Source organism: Vespula vulgaris, chromosome 14 (genome assembly GCF_905475345.1).
Source record: "Vespula vulgaris chromosome 14, iyVesVulg1.1, whole genome shotgun sequence".
Taxonomy (NCBI): Eukaryota; Metazoa; Arthropoda; class Insecta; order Hymenoptera; family Vespidae; genus Vespula; species Vespula vulgaris.
The window spans coordinates 1,152,938-1,173,098 of record NC_066599.1 but is presented as its reverse complement, the minus strand read 5'-3'; the positions used below and the strand labels follow the sequence as shown (position 1 = coordinate 1,173,098).

Below are 20,161 nucleotides of genomic sequence, written 5' to 3'. Positions count from 1 at the left end.
TCGTCTCGATTCAAAGGCAACCGCATATAAGAGCATGAGAAACGTGTGCGACCAGGCATCGAAATAATTTTGGTTTGACTCGAGTGACTCAAGTTCGAGGGCAATTCGCATGGATTTTCTCAGTGAGTGCTCATTATGCAGCGTGTTATGCCACGTAGTTGGCGAAAGGATTTCGAAATTTGTGCGAAAGGAATTTCTCTCTCCCTCTCCTCCCCCTCCTCTCTCTCTCTCTCTCTCTCTCTCTCTCTCTCTTCGTATTTATCAAACGCGAGCAATGTTTTATTTAAAGAACTCAAGAGGGTTGGTACTTGATCCTCTTCTTCTCGTAACCTATGTATGTATGTATATATGTACATACGTAACACCATTCAATTATATAAACACGTGCGAACGAATCGTCTATCAGTATATTCGAGCACTCTCCACATTATTTTTGCATCCTTCTAGCACGATTTTACATACAATACGCTTTTGTCGATCGTTTCTAACGAGTATCAAAATGTATAAATGAATAGTTAAGTCGGGACGGTATATCTTTAAAAAAATGTTAACTCTTCATCCTCTGTAATTCAATTTTCTTTCGAGTTCTAAGCTAAAATTATATAATGTTATGTTGTAGTATTACTTATAATAGTATAATTATACTATTAATATAATATGTACTATATATATATATATATATATATATATATATATATATATATATATGGTAAATAGTATGTGATATATTGAATATTATATATCGTAATATACTATTAGTATAATATACTACTATATATAATTATATTATTAGTCTACATAGTATTTCATTATCTTGATCAAATGTTTAAAATATTATTATTATTATTATTATCATTATTATTAACAAAAATACGATATATCTTTCAGGAAGAATCCTGACAGATAATATAATAAGAAAGGACGAAAAAAGACGTAGGACTGAGGATGGACACGGTTCTCTCGTCGAGTGCAAGTAAGTATAGAATTTAAAAACAAATATGTATTTTAAAATACAAAACTCATGGAAAAAAAGAACTCGCAACTCTCTCTCTCTCTCTCTCTCTCTCTCTCTCTCTCTCTCTCTCTCTCTCTCTCTCTCTCTCTCTCTCTCTTTTTCTTTCTCTTTCTCTCTGTCTTCTTCGCCACCGGCGTAACACAGAATGGAAGTTGTATACAATAGCTTTTACTTCTGGTTTGATGGCACCAAATATTGTGCTGGACGCTTCTTTGCTCTTCCAACGTTCTGAAAAAACTTCTGTGATCGTTAGCTTTCATCTTCTCCGCAAAAGCTGCAGCAGGTTCTTCTTCTGTCGCGTCTACCACATTTATCTCATGTTTTAACGCTTCACTTTTCATTCTTCTTCCTTTGTCTCGCTTGTTTCTAAAACTGTTTAGCATTTTACATTGGGATATTTAAACGGAAACACTTGTTTATTTTCTACTTTGTTGAAACATTAAAACAAAACGTTCTCTGCTCTTTAACAATATATTTATATACAAAAGTTATTTAAACGATATGTAAAAAAAAAAAGAAAAAGTTGATGTAAATAATAAAACAATTTTTTTTTTTATTTGAATAGCAATCTCAGACTTCGTCCACGATTTCTATCGAATTTGGAGAGTGTCGACTATTTTCGATCAAGCGACCTCACCAGTCGACTTTTGGCCCAGAGAAGCTACGAGCACGATCGATTGATCTCGCAGGTAAGCTGTAGCACAGTGGCTGGTGTGTTAGTAAGCGTTTGGTTCCTTTGAGCCACGTCTCGTGCAAGCAAGCAAGCAAGCAATCAAGCAAGCAGCAAGTGCGAACGTGTAAGAGCTTCGTTAACGAACCCTCTCTTTGTCCACACGCACCATCATCGTACAACCGAGCTTAGTAATTCAATGTACAACACTGTTGGACCAAGTGTAAGCCAATTAACAATCAATCACCTACATATATGTGTACATATGTAGATATATATATATATATGTGTGTGTACATATATGTCTGTATTATGTATATATATATAGTTCTTCTCTATTTACTTTTCCAATTTGATCTGGAATAGAAAGTCTTCATCCTTGTCATTTATTTCTTTACAATAGAAAATAGATTGCTAATTGATTGGTAATTTGTGTCTGAAGGAGTGAAAGTTAACTCAGAAATTGGCTACTTTCCAAAATCTAGTAGTCTAATTACTCGATCGTGATTACCACATCAAAGGGACATTTTAACGTCCATTAAGCAACAGAGCTAAAGATTATCGTTTATTTATGCATAGCTTTACGATCATCGTCATCGCCATCGTCGAGGGAGAATTAAGGAGTCAAAAAAAATTATCTATGGCAGAGCAGATTAAAAACGCAACGTCTCTCGTATGTATGAGACATATGTGTACATACATATATATATATATATATATATATATATATATATATATATATTCATATTTCTGACTCATGCGAGTCATTATCTCATTCAGCTTGATTTGACAGATGTGATCTAGGAAAAAGAAGATAGTACTTCTTTCTGGAATCGAATTAATAATCGTTTTATCAGTCAGTTATAAATATCTTCGTAATTAACTTTCTTGGAATAATTGCGTTTTTACAGACTTATGATTTTCATTCCCTTTTTTTTTTAATTTTTTTCTTCCTTTTTTAATTTTTTTTTTGAGGTCAGTAAGAGCTCGCATTGTAGGGAACACGTGTTGGTATCTATGAAACTATCAGCAACGAACGAGTTAATACGTTGCATCCGTAGTTGCTTGCTTGCTTGCTTGCTTGCTAGCTCGCTCGCAACGCTGTACTTTCGACCGCAGTGCAGTCGATATTAATGCAACGAAACGTACAACGTTAGATTAGAACTGGGAATCGATATTAAAGTTATTTCTTCAAGCCGATGATTTAGAAGTAAGAGATTTTTTTTTTTTTTTCTTCTTTTCTCGCAAGTTTTTCATATTCTCACGGTGTATCCGTTTAAGAGAATACTTAATAGTGCGATGCTTTAACCTTAACACGACCTGACCTAATCTGTCGTTTAAAGGTTACGTAATTGTACTATATATAGTTTTGTGTGTGTGTGTGTGTGTGTGTGTGTGTGTGTATTTATGCAAACTGCATATATGCAGTGCATTATAAGGTGTGACATTTTAATGAGGAAACACTTGAATATTTTTCTGACTTATTAATATAAAGTTTATGGGAAATAGCTATTTTGTATTTTAAATGTTATAAATATTCTTTGAGATGCTTTTGAAAGTATAACTCGTTTAACACTTGTATATTCATGGAAAATTTATAATGCAACAGAGATAAAAGATAATTGTGATATATATATATATACATGCATATATATCTATGTACGTGTGTCGGTGTATGTTGCATATATAAAATGTGACATTCAAATGAGAAAATTTGAACGTTTCATTGTCGTTTACTAATGAAAAATTTATAGGAAATTCTTTTTTATTCCAAACGAAAAACTTTCGAAAGTTTAAATGATCTATCTCGTGTATATTCATAGCTATTTTATAATAGAACAGATTTGTAATTGTGCTGCAGGATGTGCCATTTAAATGAAAAGTCCAATTTTTTTCTGCTTTTAAGCTTTTCTGATTAATAAATAAAAAAATTTCATTCCTTTTTTTATTTCAAACGAGAAACCAGTGAAAGTTCAAATGATTTATCCTATGTATATTTATAGAAGATTTATGATACAACAGATTTATCATAGTGTCATATATATTATATAGGATATGCAATTTATATGAAAAAATTAGAAAACTTTTCTCTGATCAATGAATAAAAATTTCATATAAAAAATACTTTCTTATTTCGAACAAGACTCTTTTAAAACTTTAAATGACTTACCAGGCATATTAATAAGATTGCATGAATTATAATGCAAAAAAAGAAAAGAAAACAAAACAAAACAAAAAGAGAGAGAGAGAAATAAAAAAATTCTTGAGTTGTTCTCAGTATCATTATCACCAATTCATTCATTTTCATGAATGTTATCACAGCAACATTTCGAAGCTCAAGTTCAATGCTGTGAATTGAGTGCGTTCTCTCGAAAACGTCCAGTGTGTATACTTACTTGCCCTTCCGCGTGCCCTTCACACATACACATACATATGCGTATGTATGCGTATATATACACACATGTATATATAGTATCAAGTAGGAGTGGTAGAAAATTATGGGGAAATCGTGAAAGAGAAAGAGAGAGAGAGAGAGATTGAGAAGAGGAGAGGAGAGGTACAGGAGGAAGAGAAATTTCATTGGCGAGCATGCGCCATACTCATGGGGGAAAGATCTGTGGGGGAGAAAGGGGGAAAGGTTTTGCCACCACTCTGCTTGCAGGGGATGTTATTGATCAGGCTTTCTCTCTCTCTCTTTCTGTGTCCCCTTTCAATCCAACAAATAGCCTGAAACTGTTTATCCCCATAGGAAGAATACTGATATTCATAAGTAGCTGCATTTCTCTCTCTCTCTTTCTTTTTCTTTTTCTTTTTTTCTTATCTTTTCTTTTCATAATATTTGTTTAATCGTAATGCTTAATCTTTTATTCTTTGTTTAGATCCGATCGTTTTAAGAAAAGAAAAGAATTATATTGTTTAATAATTTTCTTTAATTTTTTTCTTTTTTTTTTTTTCCCAAATAGAAAAGATTTACTACTGAACCGGGAAATATTTTTCGTGGAATGTTTGTTCTCTTTTCGTAATCCTTATCTTTTTTTTTTTTTTTCTTTTTTACTTCTTTAGTATAAGAAAGTTTTATTGAAGGATCAGATAAGATAGTTTCTAAGCATTTACTAATCTTCAAATAAAGGAAAGTATAATTCAAATAATAAAAAAGATCTATCAGGCCGAAGAGTCTTTTAAGTGGAATATTATTTTCAGTATCTTTTTACTTCTTTTTCTTTTCTTAAGAATCGAACGGATAAAATTTGAATACCTTAAAGGGATAAGGAAAAGGGTTGAAGAGGCTGCAGATAGAGCAGGGAGATATGTACAGAAAAAGAGAGAAAGAGAGATAAAGATAAAGAGAGAAAGGAGATCGAGTGTAAGAGAAAGAGAGAAAAGTAGAGTACGAGCGAGAAAGAAAGAGAGAGAGAGAGAGAGTGGGAGTCGTCGGGAGGAGAGAAAGAGAGAAAGAGAGAGAGAGAGAGAGAGTGAGAGTGAGTCAGTGATGGCGCACAGCAGCCAGGCCGAGCCCAGCTGTTCTTCGATCCCCTAACCTACGTCAGTTTATATCAGCCACTTAAGCTACGTGCATTCGAATTCCGTTTTCTTCGTCGAAGACTATTACGTTTAGTGTGTCGATAAAAAATTAAAAAGAAAAAGGAAAAATCATTTTCCTAATTCATCCGATCAAAATAGTAAAAATGATTCATTTGCTCGTTATTCTTATATAAAAGGAAGACAGAGAGAGAGAGAGAGATAATAATTAATCGAGTTCGTTGATCGACATTCAAAGTCCTTCAAGCTATTTCAGTCTGAAGTTACAGAGACGTTGCTGCGTTTCTTTGCGGTCAAGCTCGTTATCGTATTCGACCTTCCACGCTCTCGATCCTTTCCGTTATGGACGACTCACTCTGACGGTTCTTTTGAGTCACTGCATACCAGCACAACTGGTGGGCTTTTCCATTCCTTTCAATTTAGTCTTCTTCTTCTTCTTCGTCGTCGTCGTCGTCGTCGTCGTCGTCTTCGTCGTGTAGAACTCCGACGTTCGAGTTGAAACGCGTTGGTGCTAAAACGTTTTGTGTGTGCTCGAGTTGAAAGGCGCATGGTTTGCTATTGGTTCGTGAAATTGCTTGTTCAATCGTAATTATTCAGCAAGGATTCAGATTGTTCGATATCTTGAATGTATTATTTAATTGTACGAGAAGTACGTGCAGCAAGCAGTTCGTAATCGTTGAGAAATAATGAATTTTAACAATTGAGAGATGAAAAAGAAGTTTCGTTTTTGAACATTAACGATATAATTTTTGTCAACTCTTCAAGTTATATTTCCTATAGGATCTCATGGAGGATGTTGCGTCGAGCACGTGGCCCGCAAGTTGCATGCTTGGCATACAAAGACCATCGTAAAAGCGTAGCTTGAACAGCGGCAGCTGCTGCGTATGACTATAAATGGAACGTGAAGAAGGGACATCGATGCGTGTTACGTTCAACGAAGGAAAAAGTAATCTGCGAGAAAGATCGTCGACGATTTAATTATCAAGACGACGAAATTTTATAATCCGATCGATTGTCCTTAATACTATTAGAGAGAAAGAGAGAGAGAGGGAGGGGAAGAGAGAGAGAGAGAGAGAGAGAGAGAGAGAGAGAGAGAGAGAGCTACAGACACACGCATGCACACAGATCAGCATAAACAAGGTGTGAAGAGGCTATAAAAGGGGGTTGCTGAAATGGCAGAGGGACATTTTGAAAATCTTTGCTTCGACGCATGCGTCGAGCCCCAGTCCGGCGTCTGATGGAGCACGATGAGATTGAAGAAGGAGAAGAGGAGGTGAAGGTGCTAGAGAAAGCTTCGGAAATTGAAGAGACGCAGATTTGTGATGTTACTACGAACGAGTCGATTCAAACAGGACGAGATTGGATATCATCGTGACGTTTAAATCAACGTGTCCCGATTGAATTTGATCGTACGAAGATCATTTATCCGGACATTATTTTTCTTAATACGAGACTCGGGGAAATCAGGTTGATGAAAGATGCCTGGAGAAAATCGTGAGGATCGGATCAATCATTCTTCGCTAGGTCTACCAGGTGATACTCGTCAAGGATCATTAAGTTCATCGCCACGTCGATCAAACAACACTATGATTCCTTTGCCCCGTTCAACGAAATTCGTGTCATCGAGCAATACAGTGAATCCAAAGACTGTAAAGACTAAGAGAAATCGTTTGAGATTGATCATGGAGAATAAGGAAGCTTTTGATGCTATCGAGAAGGAAGATCAAGAGGATAGATCTTACGACGATCGTTTTGGAAGAACTTCGACGATCTTACGATACTCCAAAGTCACACGGGATACTTATCGGACTAGCGATTGCAAGGTGATTGTCCTTATAATGAACGACGTGTCCGTGGTGTTTACGTAACATCCTCCTTGGATTGCAGAAGTCATTTCTTAGTGGAAAAATAATCGTGTGTCTTTTGCGTTAGATTACGAAAACGATTTATTAGATCTACGGATTGATTATTTTCGTAAACGCAGGATTTAATTTGAATATATATATATATATATATATATGTACGTAGATTTCAGTGATTCTTGAAATATATCAAAAAGTATTTTTTTCTTGGCACGAGGAATAATTTTCAATCGATTATACGGTCTGAAGAAGCTAAAAGCGGCTTATACCTGGGCCAATGCTTACTAATTTATGAGTACATTGCCCGTAAAACAGAGATGCAACAATTCCAAGCTTACTTTCGCCTTTCTCGCATCACTGATTGGTATGCTCTGTTTTTTCGTCCTCTTTTTTCTTTTTCTTCTTCATTTTACTCACAGAAAAGTCTCCCTCGATAGCTTCGTCGAACGACCAGACTATTTTTAATAGCTCCTTTTTTCTATTTTCACGAACGTTCGGAGACGAGTAAACTCCGTGATATATTATTCTCTGTAATACTCCAATATTATGCGAATGAATGAATTTGCAAATAGAAACGCAAATGAGTTTCATACGATAGTCGTATTTCTTGATATTTATAATTGGCCCAGATTAACTTGTTAAAGTTGTTAAAATGTTACTTTTCTTTATGAGAAACTGTATTTGTACATATAAACATGTATTATGCCGTAACGAATGGCTCTTGTATAGGTATAATTTTGTAATCATTATCGTCATTCGATGACGGTAACAATGGTGTATAAAATCAACATAAAATGTTGAAATAACGTTTTATGCGAGAAGAAGAATCGTTCGAAGTACATACATACATACGTACGGGATCTACGCAACGTAACACCTGTAGATGGTAAATCCAAGGTCAAGCGCGGCATTTAAACTCACATTTCAATCTCCCGCCAACTCCAATTGACCACTTAACAACTGCGCGTTGAATCGTCGCTCACGGAAATTGGACTTTTTTTCTCGATTCTTTTCTAGCACTAGTTGAGTAAAAAGAAAGTAAATCGCTCTATTTCATGCAATTTTCTCCCTTTGAGAAAGTTCTTATAACTAAGAAGTGAGGAAAAAAAGAAAAGAAAAAGAAATAAAATGTAGAACGAAGTTGTGATTTATCTAGCGAGTTTAGACAGTCAACGAGATTCTCGTTGATCGTTCCAATTGATTTTCGTTGTTAGAAAATTTCTTATAATTGCTGAACGGTTGCACAGCGTTTAGTATCAATTAGTGGAACACCAAGAAGGAGTGATAAGGATTTAGTCAAATAACAGGCAATTTTCTACAATTTTAACTAATTATTAACTATCAGAATTGTTTACGAGGTTTGTTAAAAAAAATCATATAACGTGAAAGTTATAGTATACTATTACTTGGTATAACATAATTATCTGCAATTATATTATACCACGTATATCACATTATACTAATTATAAATATACAAGTATATGACTCGAAAGTTACATGATAGTATAGACGGTGCAAAACAATTTATGCGCATAGAAAAAAAAGAAAAGCAAAAAAAAACAGAATTACCTAGGAAATCAAAGTCGAAAACTAAGAATCATTATTAAATACCAGTCCCGTGTGAAAGACTGTAAGATACTAATAACTCCATAATGAATATTCGCTTGCCCTTAGGAGGACGTGGAGGTGGTAGCATCTAAGAAAACTTGGGGTTTGTTACCGGAGGAAAATCAAGAAGGAAGTGGAGGAGGTGGAGGTGTAGGAGGAGGTGGAGGAGGAGGAGGAGGAGGAGGAGTGGTAAGAGTAGGAGAAAGAGGTGGATTGGTAGGGGATCCTCATCACTCGTACGAAAGATTCGAAGTGGAAGACTGCGTTGGTAGTAGCGGTTTAGGTAGCAGCAGTAGTAGCAGCAGTAGTAGCAACAATTTGGCTAGCGGCAGATATAATCAGCAAAGTGTTAGGCGCCCCATTCGTATTTTTGAACGTGGTAGTACGGCCCTGGTTTACCCCGTGGTCGTCGCGGCGCACGAGCCAGAGACAAGCTGTTCGAGACGTCCAGCCGCTTCAGCGGTGCCGGCAGTGCCGGTGGTGGCGGCACCCACGACGACCACCACCACCACCATCACGGCTGCCACGACGGCTACAACAGCGGCAGCGGCCGTACGATCAGTAGCCGCTGCCAAGAACTTGCTCATTGATGCTACTGATGCTGATCTACGTGGATCTACTTACCTATCATCCAGTTTTATCAAGGATACTAAGAAAGAGGATGCCATGGAACCTGAGATCAAAGAAGAAGATGAACGGAGATCGTCCGCCTCCAGTCCTGAGGTAAATCTCTCTCTCTCTCTCTCTCTCCTCTCCTCTCGCCCTTTTTCTTTCTTTTTCTCATTTATTTGTATACCGTTTTATCCTTTTTGTCTACTATTTCTTTGTACAAACGCGTGTCTTCCTTTCTATCGTCTTTTTCTCGCAGGCTTCTTTTAAGATTAAAACCTTGTGATAAACCGTGCGATAAAAGTGTGTATTCAAGGGATAATTCTTCTTCTTCATTTCGCGTGTGTGTGTACGTGCATCCCTGTGTGTGTATGCGTGCGTGCGTACGTGCGTGTGTGATCATCTTCGGTTTGCTCTTGAATGATCTTTTTTAAGTACTGATGCATTTTTTTTTTTTTTTTGGAAATTCATTTTCATGGTCGTTTCATGGAGTCTGGAAAATGAAAGAGAGAGAGAGAGGGTGCTGTCGAGCTGCGCCTCGTGGCGCACGTACATTCCGTATATACACGTTCACTAACGTAGCACGTATTGATTTTACTCGAGCTCTCGCTATTTCTCTCTCTCTCTCTCTCTCTCTCTCTCTCTCTCTGTCTCTCGTCTGTCTCTTTCTCTCTCTCTCTCTCTCTCTCTCTCTCTCTCTCTCTCTCTCTCTCTCTCTCTCTCTCTCTCGCTCTTAGGCTCTTAGTCTGTCTTCCTTGTCTACTCTCTTTTCCCTCCCCCATCCCTCTCCCTTACTTACACACAAGCATGCATTTCCCTTCGGCGTATTCCTCTTCCTTCCTCTCTTTTCGTACATGGACAACCTTTAAGTTATTCTTCACTCTTACATTCGGCTCATCCTCTTCTGCGGATGCACTTTGGAGAAATGAATGTGAGTGAGTCATACGGTATGCATTAAAAAAGATAAAGAAAAAAAGAGAGAAAAGAGAAGGAAAGAAAAATTGGAAGAAAATTAAAAAACAAGTAATAAAAAACGTGTAAACGATGACTGCTAAATTTTTTTTCTGATTGATCGACGTAGTACTGTCCTCGTGACGTCAGAAAAAAGAAATATTCTCGATATATAAGAAATTGCGTGTGTCGTATAATTTTGAAGTCTCATCGTTGCGTGTATCTGCGTTGTTGCAGTTTTATGTGAGGAGAAACAAATGTTACAACGAGGATGGCAGCAGCGAGGAAGAAAACAAGCCAGGTAGTTCCTTGCAAGGTCATGGATTACCCTCATCCTACAGTGGAACTTGGCCCATCAGAAGAGATATATGGGCGACCCAACAAATGGGATTTTCCAATCAACAAAGTGCATCGAGCTCTACCCATAACGTAAGCTTCGAACGACGTCGTAATCCGAATATTATCTTTTCATATAAATCAAAGAAAGGATTTCACGAATGACGTTGTATTGCAGGACATGGCAAGTGTTATGAGTTTCTCTTCGAATTCTGGTACAATGCTTGGTACTTCGACGGAAATGCAAGGTCATCGTAGATTAGGGGCTAAAGTTGACGTCGTATATAATTTGTTAAGCATGCTAGGAAGTTCCGAAGGTCGAGAGGACATGAGCGCGACTTTATTATCCATGAGCACTTCTATCGACAGTTGTCTCGTCATGAGACAATCAGGTTGTCTACCTTTGCTCGTTCAATTGATTCATGCTCCTGGACAAGATCCAGAAACGAGAGAAAGGGCGTCCCGTGCATTGCACAATGTGGTACACGCCAAGAGCGATGAGAGAGCTGGACGTCGAGAGGCCCGAGTTCTCAGGTTTCTCGAACAATTACGAGATTATTGTCAATCGTTGAGAACGTCGTTGGAATCGGGACAGGCACCGGATCTTGAGAAACATCCAGGACCAACGATAGCGGCCCTTATGAAATTATCTTTCGACGAAGCACATCGTCATGCGATGTGTCAACTCGGTGGTCTCCACGCTGTTGCCGAATTAATAGAGATGGATCACCTTGCCCACGGCAGCGAATGCGACGATCAAAATTGTATAACTTTGAGAAGATACGCGGGCATGGCACTGACGAATTTGACCTTCGGAGACGGCAATAACAAGGCTCTTTTATGTTCCTTTCGAGAATTCATGAAAGCGTTGGTCTCGCAATTACGAAGTCCCAGCGACGATCTCAGACAAGTAACTGCGAGCGTATTGAGAAATTTGTCATGGCGTGCCGATAGCAGCAGCAAACAAACGTTGAGAGAAGTCGGCGCTGTTACGGGATTGATGAAAGCCGCGATGGAGGGTAGAAAAGAGTCCACCTTGAAATCGATATTATCGGCACTTTGGAATCTATCTGCTCATTGTAGCACGAACAAAGTGGACATATGCGCCGTTGACGGAGCACTCGCTTTTCTCGTTGATATGCTGAGTTACAATGCCCCGTCGAAAACTTTGGCCATTGTTGAAAACGCCGGTGGTATATTGAGAAACGTTTCCTGTCACGTCGCTGTTAGAGAAGATTACAGAGCTATCGTGCGAGAAAGGGGTTGCTTGCAAGTGCTTCTGCAACAATTACGATCGCCCAGTCTGACCGTCGTCAGTAATGCGTGCGGAGCCCTTTGGAATCTCTCGGCTAGGTGTCCACAGGACCAACGTCTCCTTTGGTCCCTGGGCGCGGTACCCATGTTACGTAGTCTCGTACATTCGAAGCACAAAATGATATCGATGGGTTCCAGTGCCGCTTTAAAAAATTTACTCAGTGCCAGGCCTGGATGTAGCAATCTCGTCCAGTTGGATTCAACCGCGCGTGGACTCGGATTACCAACTTTACCTTCTCTCGCGGCCCGAAGACAACGAGCTCTAGAACAAGAGATCGATCAGAATCTAGCCGAAACTTGCGACAACATAGAACCCAGTACTTCGCCAACGAACAAGGACGATAAATTCACGTTCAAGGTCGATCACAGTTTCCTCGCCGTTAATACCCGTGGATTACGTTCTTATCAATTGTACAACCAATCGAGTACATCCGGGACTAAATGCAACGGAGTTTCTAGAAGCGAAAGTAGAGAATCCATGAGGTCGGTGACCAGTACGCATTCGGATACGATATTCGAGAGGGTTCATCGACACGTCCTAAACGGGATGTCACCGACCGAGTCGCAAGGTAAACAGTCCTTGTCGTTACACGCTGCGACAGGATTCGATAATGGAATACAAATGGATAATCCGAAGGCTACTTCGTCCGAAAAGAAATACACGTTGCGCTACAAAAATGCTATACCAGAAAATCTCAGACCTACCGATATCGGATTCGGTAATGTCAGCGAATTACGTTCGACCACTTCTACCATATCGTGGTCGTCGGTGCCCGATCAAGAAGCCGTTTGCTCGCAAACCCTATTGCATTCCTCCGTCGAAGACAATGCGTCGTTACTCAATCAGAGCATCTCGTCTACTTCTAAATTTAACAGCCAATCTAGCGTCTCGGAAGAAACAGAAGTAACTGTTTGCAAGAATTCCGAATACCGATCGGACGTTCCCAAATCTAAATCGGAAATCTCTTCGCAACTATCCTACGTACCTGACAATTTTTCGAGCAATCAGTGCGACGATTACGATCGCATGTACACGGATAACTCGTTGTTACATCAATGCGATCCTCTGAATTCCATTCAGAGTGCGATCTCACCGACGTTGAGTCATAATTCCGAAGAATCTCTGTTTCGAAATTATGCCGAAACAGATCTCGATCAACCGACGGATTACAGTATACGATACGCCGAACAAACCGTAGAGGACGACGAGAAACAACATGCCGCTTATTTCGTGACCACGGAACAAGGTCTTATTCAAGAGGACACGATTAAGATGTATTGTACGGAAGGTACACCGCGTGGGATTTCATTGAATTCGTCGCGAGCTGCTTCCTCTTCGGACCTGCAGGAAGATAGTAAAGTGAAAAGTTTATCGAGGAAATTGTTAGAACCTAACAAATTAAACGATATCGAGCACAACGAGAAAGCTTCGTCGTCTTTGGTGGATATCGAGAAAGTCGATTTACGTTTTACGAATCAAGATAAGAAACAAGACTTCGATGCTACCAGTAAATTTATAGAGAAACAATGGCAGGAATCAGTACCAGGTAGTTGTCAATATAATAAAGATAATTCTACGAAAATAAATCCAACGGACGTTAAAATAGGTAAGAGCAAGCTCGACGATGAAACGTTTGTGTGCGTCAGACTTTAATACCTCGTTTGATCTTTATCGACGTTATCTCGTTCGTATATGCATGTACAGATATATTTTTTTTTTTTCAGATAAGCACGAGATACCAATTAATCAAAGCATCGCATTCGATACCGAATCCAAATCCTCGAAAGAGTTATTTCCGAACAAAGCTACTTCTTACGTGGGAAACATTGATCAAGCTAGCGACGTGGACGAAGACGACGAAGATTTACTTGCTGCTTGTATCAACATTGGAATGCAAAACAATAGGTAGAAAATATATGGTTTCGTTCAACTCGATCACGAGTATCTTTATAATTTGATTTCATTGTTTCTTTTTGATTGTCGCAGACATAGGCATTCCTTCATAGGAAATAGTTTCGAGAAACTCCCAAGAGCAGAGAGTAATTTAATGAGATATCAAACCAGTATTGCTTTGGATCAAGTAGAATCCAATGATTCTATTGGTTCTGCTACTGATACTTTCAATCTAATACAACCAGAACCTACTGGAAAAGCACTGCCTACAAATACTTTGAGAGAGCATTCGTCGGCTTTGTCGGATACGACGAAATCGTTCAACGACGATTTATCGATAACCAAAGAAGACCAAACGGAATTGGAGGTACGTACTCTCTTCTACCGAACGGAAAGGATAACGCCGTACGAAGCAAGGTTTCTTACGTATTTATTCGCTTTATTATTTTAGGAATTAAGCGACAAAGAAAAGTCGATGCTTTCTCAAAATACGCAGAAACATTCATCGAACAGTAACGTTAGTGAAGTTAGTGTAACGGATCACGATAATTTCTCTGTTCGTACTATACCATCGACGATAGATATAACTCTTAGCAGTAAGGACACAAGCACGTCAAATATCGACTACTCTTTGCAAGAGAGATTAGAGTCTTCGACGAAGGAGCGCTTTAAAACATGTAAGAACGTTGTTTGCCTTGACAAACGTCTTAAAACGGGAGAATCCACGAAGTGGAATGAGACGTTGTTAAACGAGACGGAAGTTTTGGAAAATATATGCGAGATAAGGATGAAGAGTACTGATTCTGAAAGCAGTAACTCCATCGATTCCGTAGAGCAATCGGAGCATGCACTGTTAGAGCTGTGCATACAGTCTGGACTTCCTAACACAACTGAAAGTATTACGGGAAAGCGTAGTGGCATGATCAACAAACAGCAGAAATTGAACGACGAGTCTTGCGCTCGTTTAAAAACTTCCTTCAAAGACGAGCTTAACGACGACGCGAGGGACGACGTTGACGGGAAGGGGACGTACGTCGTTGACAAAACGACGACCAAACGAGTGGAAGAGGACGTTTATAGGCGTCAACGAGATCCCGACGCCATGATCGCGTCGTTGGATCGGCTTACAGCTACCTTGGTGCAACAGACCGAAGCAATAAGAGAAAGAGATTCAAATACGATGAAGCAAAGTATATTAAGCGATACGTGGAACGAGGATTCCCCTAACGAAGTTTCATTTCCGAGTATCAGCATCAGTGCTCCTATGATCCCTTCGTTCAAAAGCGACGTTCCAGATGGTCAAACCACGACCATGTCGGATACCGCGGAAGACGATGAGGACGAGCACGCGAACATGACGGATTCGAAAATTATTCAACAGGAAGCGATCAAATTGGCAGAAGCTGTTGATGCCGAGGTGAACAAACAAAACGAAATGGAAACAACGAGTATGACGTCCATCGATCTCGACGCTATCAAGCCACCATCTTCGATGGGAAGTTTGTTGTCACTGACCGCAAGTTACGCCGGACCTATGGACAATACGGAAAGTTACGTCAACAGGGACAGATGTTATTCGACGTCTCTTCCGCCTGTTCAAACTAAGAATCAGTCGCCCGTCGACGCGCGAAATTGTCGCAAGAAATCATTGCCTCTTGGTGTCGTGGCTAAAAGAGCATTGAATCAGGGACAAAGTCATACGGGTAGCTTAGAAAATCTATTAAACGATTGCGTACACTCCCATTTGGAAAATGTTAAGCCACCTTCTGTAATGGACGAATTGTTCGACGTTGGAGATATGGAGAACAGTATGTTGAGCGTAGCGAGTATTACCTCGGAAGTAGCGGATAACAAGGATCATGATTCGCATTCTTTGTCGGGAAGCGATCCGGTATTTGACTTACTCAAGCCCGTGGCAAACGTATTGTCCATCACGTGTATGCGATATGCCGAAGGTATGCAATCGAGTGGCAACAACAGTCTCAGCGAGTATTTAGAAAACATCAATCCTCCGTCTCTCTTCAACGAAGTCAACGAAATGGATCGATCGACGATGGAAGGAAACACGGATACCCTTTGCAACGACACCCTGTGCATGGACACGGAATTGCGCACGGAAGAGGTGCCAGCTACTTTGGTAGAAGCCATCGACGAAGGTGAGAACGATACCGACGAAGGAGTTACCACCATTTCCTCGGAATATTGCGTGAGCAGTTCGGCCGAGTCGACTCCGAAGAAGAGATCGAACAAAAATCATTTAACTCCCAAACAAAAGAGAAATCTAGCGAAGGAGAGATACAAAACGTATACGATCGCCGCTGAATTCGTAAAGAAGGAAGAGGAGAGACGCAAACAGGAGGGCAAGCCAGGAGAGACACCGAACAAAATAACCACCCAGGGCAAGTGTTCTCCTTTTTCCAAATTAACACCCAAGCAGCGGAGACAAGAGGATAGGGCACGCTTTCAAACCCAAGTACTCGAAAATCCCTTTCCCATTATCAATGCCATTGTAAGCAACAAAGAAGAGATTGATCAGACGTGTTGTCGACAAAAGGACGACGCAGAAGTTGGAGACCCAGCGAACGCTGCTAAATCTTCCATTCCTACGCTTACCAAATTACCGATGCCTAGAGCATTAAGAAAGAAGCGCGCCGAAAATCAAGAGAACAAGGAAAGATATCGCACAAGAACGTTAAATGATTCCGAGTGTATGCAAAGGGCCGACGACTGCGATGTCGAGCCAACGACTAACAATTTGGAGAAGGAAGGCAACGCTGACAACGTCCACAACATCGCCTTGGAAGAAATTAATAACATGTTGGAGCACAATGCTACTATCGTATTAAACACCTTGAACGAGTCTAGCAAAACCCATGCCATCTCTCTCGGAGAAGACGTTTTATTGGATCAAGAAACTCTAAGTCTGGTCTCGAACGAATCCGGATCGGAACAAAGTCTAAGATTATGTTTCGTCAATGGAGTTTCGAAGAGATTGATGGACACGTATACTCATCAAGGAGACGTTTCGCAAAGATTTCAGCAGAATGCACAAGAGGAAAAGGATAAATCCGACGTGGAACATGCACCGGAAGAAAATGATCCTATAGAATCAGGTAGCGATAACGGATCTAATTGCACGGAGGAACAATGTCAGGTAATTAAGCGTCCGCGTATAATTAAGCCAGGAATGGGTAGTAGTAGAGACGTTAGCGCGGATTCGAACGCGACGGACAAGTCGGAACCAGGAAGTCCGAAAGCTATTCGCGGAAGAAGAAAAGCCTTGTATTCTAATCCAATTACGCGTAAACCGACTCCACAGTCGTCTCCGTTGAAACATCCAACTCCCATTAGTGCTATTCCCATCGGACGTAGTAACACTTCTCCTATTGTTAGAACCACCAGGGCCACTACTCTCAGGCAAAGTAATAGTCCAGGTGTAACTGCTACCACAACGAAAGAACCTTCGAAGACAAACGCCAGTCCAAAGATATCCTCCGCCATTGCCAGTTACGAAAATAAAATAAAAAATGCAAATGCTGCGAGCAAAAGGACGTCGGTCCCGAACAAGGGATCTTCGTTGACATTCACGAGATCCAACAAACGTCATAGTACGCCTGCATGCTCGTCGAGTAGCCAAAACGAATCCAAAGTTGAAGTACCAACGAAGCAATTGGAACGTCAGGGAACATTCACCAAGGACGAGCCAGAAGTGGAAAATGCGCCGACGGTATTTTCACCGGCTTCGCCGATAAAAACGAAAATTGCCAAGCCGATAAAAGGAACGTCGAAGATTCACCCAGCCGTTGGGAAATCAAAAATTTCTGTGAGAGCTCATCAAACGTATCAGACGAAGGGTGTAAAGGCAAATGGCGTAGAAAAGCCATTGGTATCGAAGGTCGTGCCAACATTAGGTATTCCCAAGAGCAATATCAAGGTAACAGGCACGAGTAAGGCTGTTGTAACCAATAATCAGAACGCACCGCAAAACGATAATGGAAAAGTCTTTCGAAAAATAGGACCTTTGGGTCAGAGATCTAACAGCAATTCTAGCATCATATCCGACACGTCGAGCGGCGTACAAAATCGCAGATTGGCGAAGGAAGCGACGAGTAAAATCGCTAGTCTGTGGAAGAAGGTAGAAGAGAACAAAAGTAAACAATTGTCCGATAAGTCGGACGGGAGAAAGTGGATTACGCCTGGTAGCGTTACGGGAGAGATAGACGGGCAAATTATTTCGAGCAAACCACCCGCGTTTAGATTGTTCCGTAGTTCTACGTTCGAAGGAGTTCCTCAAGATGACAGTCATAAGGTGTCCATGCAAAAGTCCAGGTCTAAACAGCCCTCGATAACAAACGTTCAAGCCAATGGAGTCAAGTATAGAAATTCTTGCGACTTGAGCGGTATGAACGCAAACGAGGCACCCTGTAAGATCCCTGTTAAATCGTCCAACAATCCTACCACGTCAAGGAAAGACAACGTCGTGCAAGGTGATAACACCGTTATTTTACGTCGTCAACAGGGAAACGACGCTGGCATTGAAATCGACAGTGCAAAGCGTATGTCGCGACTTGGCTCTTTTATAACGGTAGATCCACCTAATTCGGACATAGCACAAATACCAGTCATGTCCGGCAATGGACGTACACCGGCATCAGCCATCGTACCACCCTTTAATTACAACCCTAAAGCAGACATTCCTTCGCACATAGTTAAGGCTAGATCGGACGATGCTGAAGGAAAATTTGAAGTAACTGATAGTCATCAAACGGAAATAGTCACGGCCTCTTCGAGAGTAACGACGGTATAGAAGAACATCCGAGTTTTGTAGCAGTAATTTTATTGTTGCAAACCTAGTCATTATAAACATTGATCCATTTATTTCGCAATCACGTTGCTTTAGTATTTTAGGTATTTCGATTGATTTCTTTCTGTCTTTATTACCTGAATTATTCGTGTGCTCGTATGCAACGTATTTATATTTTGATACGTTTCTCAAATTCTATATATAATATATATATATATAGAGATTTATCGTTATATTGTTTTACTATTTTCGAGATCGTACGGTGATTCGTTTTTTTATATGTAAAGAAAATGGTGAGAGAGAGGTATAGTAGCAGGAAATTCCACAATCCATTCCTGTTCGAGTTTTATGTGTGTTGTATATAATATAGTATGACATAATTCCATCAATACGAGTCAGTATAAAATTATATAGCGTCTATATTAGTAATTACGCGGGATTATTTATTCCATTTTGTATATACTAAATGTGATTAAGAACTGTAGAAAAAAGTTAGCAATGTATGTTATACAATAACACTGGTGATACGCTACTGTACATCTTTAATTAGTGAAAACGAAGAGAAAAGTTAGATCTGTATTTTGTTTCCATCATAGTTAATATGTACTCATTTCGATGAGCGCATCGTCTAATTACTTTTGAAGACTGATAGTGACATGAGATATATTTGGGCAAAACTTGATGTGTTTTCAACATGCAAGAAAATTATAGTAAATTAGTCATACAGTTTATATACACACGCACACACACACACACACACATATGTATGTATGTTTGTATGTGTATGTAATATGTATATGAATTTAGTGGTCTACATAATGCTAAGGTGAAATTATTTGTGAGAAGACAAAATTTTATAAATAATACACCCTAAGTTTCTAGTCTACTTCTACATAAATTTACAGTCAATACAGCTTCTATTTTGATCATATGTCTTATTAGATAAATTAATTCATATTTAAATATGTCTACCAAATCAAGTTATATCATCCTTTTTAAAGGTATATATATATATATTATTAAAATATGCACAGAGATCTATTGCATATGGATTCATGATATTTGAATATAATTTATTATTTTTTTTTTTTCCATACGTTGATATCATTTTCTGATCATATTTTTTCATTATTTAATATAATTACGTTCTGTATTGTGTCATCGTTCCTTCTTTTGCGAACCGCAGTTCCATTAGAAGAAAAATGTTTGGCGTAGTATGGAAAGTTTTTCTTTCTTTTTTTTTTTCTTTTTTTTATATCTATTAAATGGCATTTATAAGTATTCAGCCCTGTTCCAGTTCAGGTTAATTAAATTTAACCATTCCAACTCGGATAATCAGGGTCATTTTTATTTCTTTCTTAAAATCAATTTTCTCTGCATTTTGCATATTTTTCATGATCATTGTGTAATAAGTCTCTTTATTCTTCTTAGGCGATAAGTAACATTTATTTCTGTTATATTATATTTTACATTTGGCAGGTATCTAAGTATAATTTGTATACTATTAAGTGCTGCATAATAAAATTTCTAGCTACTATCTCATGTTTTTCATTATAAA

At 39.2% G+C, this 20,161-nt stretch overlaps 1 protein-coding gene across 6 annotated transcripts in view; it reads left to right on the top strand.

The window, feature by feature from the left end:
- Positions 1–20,140, top strand: part of LOC127069121 (uncharacterized) — a 29,263-nt gene extending 9,123 nt beyond the window's left edge. Inside the window, exons 1-9 of one of the 6 annotated variants that reach the window (XM_051005838.1) lie at positions 95–122; positions 889–973; positions 1,581–1,704; positions 8,762–9,418; positions 10,493–10,684; positions 10,770–13,512; positions 13,631–13,811; positions 13,893–14,166; positions 14,251–20,140. In XM_051005838.1, the coding sequence (XP_050861795.1) occupies positions 110–122; positions 889–973; positions 1,581–1,704; positions 8,762–9,418; positions 10,493–10,684; positions 10,770–13,512; positions 13,631–13,811; positions 13,893–14,166; positions 14,251–18,606 (8,625 nt within the window). In that variant the 5' untranslated portion in view covers positions 95–109 and the 3' untranslated portion in view covers positions 18,607–20,140. Of the gene's footprint in view, positions 1–94; positions 123–888; positions 974–1,580; positions 1,705–6,297; positions 7,049–8,761; positions 9,419–10,047; positions 10,236–10,492; positions 10,685–10,769; positions 13,513–13,630; positions 13,812–13,892; positions 14,167–14,250 lie in introns of those variants that run through there. The other 5 variants (XM_051005837.1, XM_051005835.1, XM_051005839.1 and 2 more) reach the window with 5 other exon arrangements.
- Positions 20,141–20,161: the final 21 nt, after the last annotated feature.